Below are 10,143 nucleotides of genomic sequence, written 5' to 3'. Positions count from 1 at the left end.
ACCCGCGCTCACTAGGGGTGTACAGACTCCGGAGGGGCTCCTACAGCCCAAGCGCTATAACAAGCCATCTCGTGGCATAAATCAGTCATGCCCTCGGCCTCATAATAACAAGCCACCTCGTGGCATAAATCAATCAGGCCCTCGGCCTCACAATATCATGAATCAGTAACAACTTGCTGCGACATGCAGCCCGATTCCATAATATCCTCACAACACAGGCCCTCGGCCTCACTCAGTCAGAACTCACTCAAGCCCCTCGGGCTAACAGTAAAAAAGGTACTCGGCTCAAAATATCATTTATAAAATCAAAAGTAGTAAATAAAACCCGAGTTAAATCAATAAAATCATAGCATGACTGAGTGTAAATATTACTAAAAATAGTAAGAAAACAGTAGTAAAATATCCCCTAAGGGTCCAAACAGTCGGCACAAGGCCCAAACACGGCGTTTAGCCCCAAACATAGTAATACTTTCCAAAATATAATAATATCAAACAGTTTTCAATCAAATACGCGACTTAATAGTCGTACGGGATGGACCAAGTCACGATCCCCAACGGTGCACGACCCCACGCTCGTCATCTAGCGTGTGTGTCACCTCAAAGTAGTGAAACAATGTGAAATCCGGGGTTTCATACCCTCAGGACAACATTTACAATCATTACTTACCTCAAACCGGTCCAAACTCTAGCCCGCGATGCCTTTGCCTCTCAAATCGGCCTCAACTCTCCCCGAATCTATCCAAAATCAGAATCATAACATCAAAATAGGTTAAAGGAACAAAGCCCACGCGAAAATATTTAAATTACATCAAAAATCCCGAAATTTGCCAAACCCGACCCCCAGGCCCACGTCTCGGAATTCGATAAAAATCACACCACTAAAATCCTTATCCTCCCACGAGTCTATACATATCAAGAACATCAAAATCGGACCCCAAATGGCCCCTCAAATCCCAATGGAAACTCTCCAATACCAAGCCCTAATTCTCCAATTTTAACCCTTAATTTTCAATAATTTCATGCCTAATCAGTGAGAAATGCCATAGAATCAAGTGTTGGGTTCAAAAATCTTACCTCCAAGCATTATCCCTTGAATCCCTCTTCAAATCCCCTCAAAAAGCTCTCAACCCCTCTCAAAAATGGAGGAAATAAGCTGAAAATCGTGAAGATGACCTTTATATACTTTCTTCCTAGGCATCTCACACCTGCGGCTCTCTTTTTGCATCTGCGGACCGCTTTTGCGGTCAAAATAACCGCACCTGCAGTTTTTCACTTAAGGCCCAACTTCCACACCTGCGCCTAAGGCTTCGCACCTGCAGGCTCGAAGGTGCGGTAATTCATCCGCTCCTGCGGCTGCCTCCACGCACCCGTGCTCATCGCACCTGCGGTCCTAATCTGTAGGTGCGGAAACAACATAAGCAGCAAATTCTGCAACACAACTCCATGTCCAAACTTTCCGACGACCATCCAAAACCATCCCGAGGACCTCGGGACCTCAACCAAATATGCCAACAAGTCATATACCACTATTCAAACTTGTACCAATCCTCGAAACGCTCAAAACAATGCAGAAACATCAAATCACCCTCGGATTCAAGCCTAAGGATTTCAAAACATCCAAATTCCGCAAACGATCAAAAAGTCTAAGAAGCCTCATCCGAATGACCTGAAATTTTGCACACACGTTACAAATGACACAACGGACCTACTCCAACTTCCGGAATTCCATTCCGACCCCAATATCAAGATTACCACTACCAACCGGATAACGCCAAAATTCCAATTTTGCCAATTCAAGCCTAAATCTACCATGGACCTCCAAAATACATTCTGAACACGCTCCTAAGTCCAAAATCACCCGACGGAGCTAACCAAATCATAAAAATCCAAATCCGCGATCGAATACTAAAAAGTCAAGACTGAGTCAAACCTTTCAAATTTAAAGCTTCAAGCTGAGAATCATCCTTCCTTATCTATTCCGATTAACCTGAAAACCAAAACCGACGATTTACATAAGTGGTAATACATCATACGGGGCTAGACATGCCCGAGAACTGGCGAGCGAAGTGCAAATGCTCTAAACGACCGGTCGGGTCGTTACAACATTTGTATCTTAATCTTTCTTTATCACTTTTTTCTTGCTTTAAATCCTTTTTGTTTTCCGGGGCATAGAAGTTAATACATTTTCTTACTTCAGGTATGTCCTTGAAGCTCATACCCTTAACAATTCCTTGTAATTTTGCAGTCCAACATCCATTTCTCTATTTTTTTTGACATGCAGTTGATTGTAATTCCTCAGAATCATACCCTACCTCATAACCCTCACTGTTAATGTCACTCTCACACTCACACTCACACTCAACCTCACTACAATCTGTACCAACTTCAGTTTTGATGGATGTGAATCAGATAATGGACAATATTAGGAACATTCACAGATAATTCACATTCATCTACTGCATAGAAGTTAAGACACTTAAACTCATCAGATATTAAAGACAGTAAATGCCTTATCCCAGAATCATCCACTACTTCATAATAGTTACCAGAAGGTCCATTTACAATTAGTTGTTGAACACCTAAATACATCAATTCCCCAGTGTACTCATTTACTAGATCAATAAAGGAAAGAAGGTTAGAGTCATAACCTTCCCATGAGTGAACAAGCTTCTTTGAATATAACACATGGGGTTTTCTGATCCAATCCCCACCATTATGGAATATTATATTCACCAAAGTCATCTTTAATATCCTGAAAAGTTAAGAAAACAAATTAGAATGAACAATAATGTGCAATGGATATGGCAACAAAACTGTTATACAGGTTAAACAATAAAGAAAATCTATCTTGGACCATATAAAGAAAATATTTAAAAAAGGTTAAACTGAAAGCTCTAAAAAATGACTGTTAAACAATAAAGAAAATGTTATCAAACAATAAATTAATGGACCACAAGGAAAGACAAACATGGGGAACCAGAAATACAAAAAAATATGCAACAATAGGACCACATACAATAAGAAAGTGAAGTCCCACTAGCTTTAAAATATTCAGTTGGGGGGTCAACAATCATATACCGACAAAAATACCTTAAACCCCAAACTTAAGACCTCACAATATTAGTTCTGCCACCAATTTTTTCATTAAACAAACAAAAAGGCCAAAACCACATGGACCACAAACTACACAAAAAACCAAAAACAAATCTATCTCGAATAAACCCTAACGGAAAAACAACCTAGACAACCCATGCAAACAAAATCCACTCATAAACAACACAGCCAACGGTCAACTTTAAAGATTTAAGCTCATACTCAAAACCATAACAACATTAAGAACGAAATCTCTAAAGGTGACTATTTCGCAGCAAATTTAAGCAAGCAAAATACATATAACAACTTAAACAAACAGTTACTTGAAGAAAGCAATTACCTTTAACTGCAGCTATAGTTTAAAGCATGTGGAAGGAATTGATTGTAATGGGTGCGAGGAACCCTAGGTCTTTTATTTCTGATGGAGATGAAAATAGCGATGAGAAAATGGACTAAATTGTACCGATGGGTCTAACTTAATTGGTTGGGTCGGGCGGGTTCTAATTAAAATTTGGGGCGGGTCAATTGGTCCAATAAGAGGACGCCACGTGCTCCTTAAAAATCTGGGAGGGTGTTTTTAACGGGTAAGGGATAAATGTGCAACTAATGTATAACGGTGGAGATATTTTTGATAAGAAACTCAAACGGGGATAAATAAGACATATTTATGATAGTAGAAGGGTAAATCAGACCTTAACCATTTTATCTTTCATCCTTGTGCCATTTCAAATTCAAGAATTATTTTTTTGTTTCGATAATGCACAGCATTGATGGTAGTTAAAAAGAATACTTATGAAGAAGTAATTACAAACTATTAATAAAAGCTTTGCGGAAAATCAATTTTGCAATACCTAATGAATAGAGTACTCAATTTCTTCTTTTAATGGTAGTTAAATCATCGCTGCTTTGGAGAGAAGCTATCTATTCGAAAACCTCCGCTAACACTTTTTTTTTAAAACCTCCACTAAAAGAAGATGAAGTAACGAATCCAAATATGATAAAGCAGTAATCAAGATGATTCGTGATGGCTTTGAGCCGCCAGGCCAAAAATGAAAGAAGTCCTAGTTTATTTCCATATCATTTAAGAATGTGTAAGGGGATATATAAAAATTAAAGTGATCTTAAATACATCTCCAACTCTACTCTCACCACCTAGGCATTTCTTGACATATATACCAGTGATTGAGTCAAATTTTGTTAGGAAAATAAGAAACCACCGAAACTTCTCCTTGTATACGATCCAAATTAGGAGTTAAATTCTTTAATAGACCCCTCTAAAATTGGATCTTATTGTTCATTAATTCCTGTTTATTTTTCTCTTTTTTGGTTGGAGATCTTGGCTTAGGTATTGCTCTTCCGGCCAGTCAATTGGGTTTGGAGTTTTGATCTATCTGAACTTCATGCTGTCCATGCTACTCATAAAGGCTACCAATGATCGATCCAAGTATAGAGAGTTGAAAAAATTACAAGGAAAAAATATGAATTGTACAATTAACTCAGTAATTTAATTTATGCCCCTTGCGCATCTATCAACAGACCATTATCTAAGGTTACTTCCCAAATCGAGTCAAGTGCAATACAGATGATATAACTGTAACCCTTTTTGTAATATACATTATGGAAAAAGAGTATAATACAAATATCACACCGTAAAGAGCGTGATACTCTTTGAGAACTGTGGGTATAAGTTAAAGGACAATCAAAATGGCTTTTAGTACAGGAATATTACAAAAGGAAACTCTGCAGATCAATGAGCATTAACAAGGAATGGATGCTGGCAGATGCTGCACTCTATCGTTTCTGATCCAGAGGCTGGCACTTCAACCTGCAAACTCAAATCCATATAAAAGTCATCCACAGGTACAGGATATTCTTGGGGTTTAACTGTATCGAAAAGGTTTTCAAGAACAGGCACAAACATAAGAGGAGAGGGAGAAAAGCATGGTCTATGGTACTGAACCTGCAAATGGACTGTGCAGGTTGGACATTCCACCTCTCTCATCCTCCTAGATCCTTGAGAACTATGTCCTGAAAATGATAGATTCATCAGCTCCAAGGAAAAAATTCTCCAACTTGCAGTAACCATAGAAAGGTTTGCATGTCAATTCCAGATGGCAATCATAAACGTATGTGTATTTTGAAGCGAATTAAATAAGAAACTGTTTCAACCATGGGTAATACCTGCTGAAATCTTGCGTTTCTTGTCCATCTCCTCCTGTTTATGAATTTCAACAGTAGAAATTAGTATATGCTGACGAAGATGAAAAGTTAAAATTCAGGGAGACACCGGCCAAGAATAGAATGAAAATGAAACATTACAGCAAAGATACTTTATAATCCATTGAAATAAATTGTGCCAACCTTAAAGAGAAGCTTTATAAAGCACATCACGAATTTAAAGTAGCAAAGATTATTATTTTCTGTTTCTTATATCTTCTCTCCAATTCACTAGTTCATCTCAAAATTCTTATACTTCAAATCTTAAAAGTAATATAACTTCCATAATTGTGGACATAGGCTAAGCAGTATTAATTTTCAAGATACACTTCCAATAACCTATCTAAACAAAACAATTTTGAACAGTAATGATGAATAATTTAAAGAATCTCAGAAGTCAGTAGTCACCTTGAGTTTTCTTGTAAGGTCCTCATGACTTCGTAACGGAGCAACTTTCGTCATTGCTTCCTTTGAATTGCTGAGTCTCTGAGTTACCTCTGCCTGCAAAATAGGTAAAGTTCAATCTTCTTACGTACATCTTGTGAAATTACTGCTTCAAGACTATCGTGATATAAAAGATCAAAAAATTAAAAGGCACTGTCATGTTGAACAAAATAACAGATAAAAGAACGTAAAAAATTGGAAGGCACTGTCATGAAAGACTGGAAAATCTCTCGAATACAGTAACCATTAGATATTAAGATCCAGAACTTCATTAGATTGTTGAAAGGTTTAACGCCCTCGTTAAGGAATTGTCTTATTCTTTAGTCAGATGATAGAAGATACAATAACGGAAAAGCAAATAATTAACAGTCCTAGGGTAACATGTGATCGTATGCAAGCAATGAAAGTTCCCAGGTGGTAGTATCTTAAATAAGCAACAGCAGCTTTCTGTTCAGAATAATTACAAACTAAGTTCTCTGACGTTTCTAAATAGATGGAACACTCACAGTGCCTTTATCTTGCTCCATTTCTTTAATTAGCTGAACTATGTAATTGAAGCATTAGATCTCCAATTTCGTTTTTGATAAATATTGGAATCCATTCTTTTCTATATTTAGTCGAGATTTTTGCAGAATTTGTAGTGATCAAAACCTTTAGCAGCTTTTGAAGTGGAAAGTCTCTTTGCAGCTGCCCATGGCATTAAACCACTTCATCTTTCTTTATGCCCCAAAACATGAGACAATGAGCTCCATTGAATTCCTTGATTTCCTTATGTCCCCCTTTTCCAAATCATTGTCACCTACACCTAGTCCACAAGTTTTCACGGTTCTTCATCAGTTTGTTCTCCTATCACATCACACTATCAGATCTAGTTCATGGTTAATTTGTACAACTAGTTGTACATGTTCCCCCACACTAAGCTTTGCACTTGTGTTGCTTCAGACCATCCCAGATTAACAATTAAAGTCACATTTAACATCTCATTAAATGAAAATAAAGTCACATTTAACATCTTAATAAAAGAAAACCATAAACCTGTAATTAACCCTTATTTTAAATGGGCATACCATGCATCGGTCACAAACTCGAACTGGCAGAGCATCTTCATCGGCAGTGAGGGCAACTCTACCTTGCGTGCACTTGTCACAGAAAATATCCCCACAATTCCTGCAGTGGTGCTGACACAGATTTAAAGAAGACATATGAGATTTAAAAAGTTAAAAACAGACAATAGGAAAATGTGACATTTACACCACTGTTCAAAATAATGTGTACCTTTCTATTGAAAGCACTAAAATCTGTCCCACAGCCAGTGCAATTGCGAACTGCTTCATCAGGAACCTGTAGAGAATTATTAGGCAAAACAAAGCCAAGAATTTGTTAAGAGTTACTTGCAGAAGTTGATTCAACAGACATAGATGAAAATCACGACCACTAAATTAATGCAACAGATGATCATAAATCTAACCCAGAAATCTTTCTCTTCATTGAGTGGCCTCATCAACTTCATCAAGTCAACAAAGCCTTTCTTCTTCTCAGCAGCTTGCTCAGATCCCTTGATTGAATCTGAAGGTTTATCACTCTCACCCATCTCCTTAATCTGAATTCCATAATAAAAGCATGCGTACATGGTTATGACTAGTCGAGTATCTAGAGGAGCATTGTACCTAAATATCTTGTTTAAAGCAAGGAAATGATGATAAATCCAATTTCAGTAGTATAGTATAGTTTGAGTGAAAAGTATCCGGAGAAGAGCAGAAACACCAACTAAACTTGATATGGAGGAAACAGGGAGAATAATTGATCCATTGAGCTCACAGTTCCTTATAGTGGCAGCCATACACAATTAAATAATAACCGAATAAAATAATTAAGCATTCTTAGAAGGACCAACCAATGCAACTAGAGGTCTTCAGTCTACTGTTGTGTGAATACATGATAAAACCTAATATAACTAACCAAACCCGCAAAAAATCATAACCTCCATATTAATCCATTCGACCTGCAGGACCAACCCAATATAACATGAAAAGTACAATTTCTACACCCTTAAAAAAACAAAAAACAAAAAAAAATAGTGATGGCTCTTTCCAATGCCGCTGATCTGAACTAAGACTTCCTGTAGCAGAAATGAACTAAGACTTCCTGTAGCAAAAATGACTGATAACCCCTAATACTATACATCATCCGTGATGGGAAAAAGAAACTAAAGGAAGTTTGTAAATTCCTCACTTATTGGATAGACATGTGTTGACTTTCTCCAGATTCATAGAGTGGGAAAAAATCACCATATGCCTATGAATTTCGGTTTTAGTTCAGCATGAACTACACGCCCTGAGAACAATATATAAATTCTAACACCAGTAAGAAAACAGGTCAGATATCCCTTACTGAGATTATTTTTACGTCAAACGAAAAAAGGATGTTAGGCCAGATAAAGAAGACTACAACTTGTGTAACTCGACACATTCCACAGCTCCAGGGCTTAAAATTATATGCAGCTATCTCAACAAAGACATTTATCGATACGAACAAATCAATTTTGAAGAGTAAAGAGATCTCTTAACCTGAATACTTGCTGCTGTAACAGTGTCCAGGATATTGTTCACTGTATAGCTATTTGATTTCAGCCTGATACGTCTAGGTTCCACGTCAACAGAGCTTTTGGCCCAAAATGCAAATATATATGAATCCAATACCTGACAGAGAAAGGATAATAAATGAACTTATTCCACAGGCATCTTGTATGCAAATGAAATAACATATACCGGAACTAATACAATCAAAATGACAAACTTACCTCCCATCTTGTCACATTCTCAAGTAAATATATTCTCAGAGTTCGGCTCATAGCAGGATCAAGTATGCGAATCCCATCTAGACCAATCTGAATTTGAATTTCAATGCAAAACTTAGAAAATATAATTAAAATTAACAGTAATAAGCAGGCCAAGCATAGCCAGTCCCAAAAAATAGGGAGTGTAAGCTAATAGTCAGCCAGAGGGGGATCTACAATATTACCTATGGGTTCATGGAACCCAGTAGCTTTTGCCAAGCCCAATGTATGTATTAAGAAATCCACTAAATATCTATAAATAGTTGACTGTGAAGTCATTTATTATTATATTAATTTGAGGTCGTTGTAGGAACCAATAAACATCAAATCCTGGACTCAACCTCTGTAGTCAGCATAAAAATAGTTAAATTATAATGAGTTCCTAAATACTAGATACAGAGGATCCATATAGCCGACTCTAACTAGTTTGTAATTGAGGCCTAGTAGATAAGTTGATTGAGTAAAGCATGCCAAATTAATACTTCAATATGCAATTATCTCCCCTTTTGAAGCTCATGAAATATCTGCAAAGATCAATAATGCTACATTCTAACCTGACAAAGCACATCCAAGTCGCTCTGACCTACGCCTTCTGATAAAAGCTTGACGCGGAACTTCAACACACCAGCTGCAACATCCTGTTGCTCCTCCATCTTCGGGGTTGCTTTCACAACTTCACGACTACTCGCGTGTCCTTGATTCTCCCTCCCATTTTGAATATTGATAGGCCTGCCATAATCATCAAACATCACCCCCATATTCGACTGGGATCGACTTTCACTGTAAGATTCCTCTTTCCTACCATTATATTTATAAACACCAGAATCATAAAAACCTTGTTCTCCGTATGAGCCATTATTTTCGATTGAATGAGGAGCAGACGAATATGATGAACTGTAATTAGGTGGATTCGGTGTACTATAATCGTAACACAGAGAGGTTTGATTTTGATTATAAGGGTAATAATTGCAAGATTGTTGCTGAGTTGACGATTGAGCGTTAGGGTTTGCAGTTGGGAAATGATCGGCGGAGCTGTGAGAATATGGTGGATAGGCGGAGGAGTAGTCGGATGGCACAGGAGGAGCTGACGCATACTGGCCGGGAACGGCGGCGGGATTGTAGGGATGATCGGCCGGAGTAGAGCTAGAATTTGGGTTCTGAATATGAGGTTGGTAATATTGGTAATAGGAAGAGTTAACATCGTTGTGATGCATGTTTGTAGAATTACTGATCGGAGAAGAGGAGGATTTAGGGTTTAAAGAAATGGTGAGAAGAGAGGAGGAAATATGAGGAGATGGTGAATTGGGAGAGAAGAAATATGGAGTGAAAAGGAAGTTAAAAGTTAGTTGACAAGGCGACAGAGAAAGGAAAGAGGTGGGAAGGAAGAGGATTTGGAAATAGCGGTACGCGCCACGGGATGCAAGTTGGACTGGACCGGGTTAGTGGTTGCAAATTGTTGGGTTGTAGTCGGTTGGTTTGGTAAAAAGTGTTTGGTTACCTAGCTATACTATAATAGATATATATTTATCACTTTTATTTAGGCTTTTTATTAA

At 37.7% G+C, this 10,143-nt stretch overlaps 1 protein-coding gene across 1 annotated transcript; it reads right to left on the bottom strand.

Annotated features, from left to right (window-relative positions):
- LOC109205161 (protein FREE1-like) lies at positions 4,619-9,984 on the bottom strand. Its single transcript, XM_019367841.1, has 10 exons — positions 9,145-9,984; positions 8,555-8,641; positions 8,322-8,453; positions 7,223-7,354; positions 7,030-7,095; positions 6,822-6,932; positions 5,719-5,811; positions 5,275-5,308; positions 5,054-5,121; positions 4,619-4,918 (listed from the first exon to the last, which is right to left on the bottom strand). The coding sequence occupies exons 1-10, from the start codon at positions 9,802-9,804 to the stop codon at positions 4,841-4,843; spliced, it is 1,461 nt and encodes a 486-aa protein (XP_019223386.1). The 5' UTR covers positions 9,805-9,984; the 3' UTR covers positions 4,619-4,840.

The sequence above is a fragment of the Nicotiana attenuata genome, chromosome 2 (assembly GCF_001879085.1).
Source record: "Nicotiana attenuata strain UT chromosome 2, NIATTr2, whole genome shotgun sequence".
Taxonomy (NCBI): Eukaryota; Viridiplantae; Streptophyta; class Magnoliopsida; order Solanales; family Solanaceae; genus Nicotiana; species Nicotiana attenuata.
The sequence above is the reverse complement of the archived record's forward strand: the minus strand, read 5'-3'. Positions and strand labels throughout refer to the sequence as shown.

Excerpts from the sequence above, each read along its gene's own strand:
- LOC109205161 (XM_019367841.1), bottom strand. The coding sequence starts at position 9,804 with ATGCATCACAACGATGTTAACTCTTCCTATTACCAATATTACCAACCT. Across the intron at positions 7,096-7,222 it reads ATGAAGAGAAAGATTTCTGG|GTTCCTGATGAAGCAGTTCG; the intron begins GTTAGATTTATG and ends AATTCTCTACAG. Across the intron at positions 6,933-7,029 it reads TTAGTGCTTTCAATAGAAAG|CACCACTGCAGGAATTGTGG; the intron begins GTACACATTATT and ends AATCTGTGTCAG.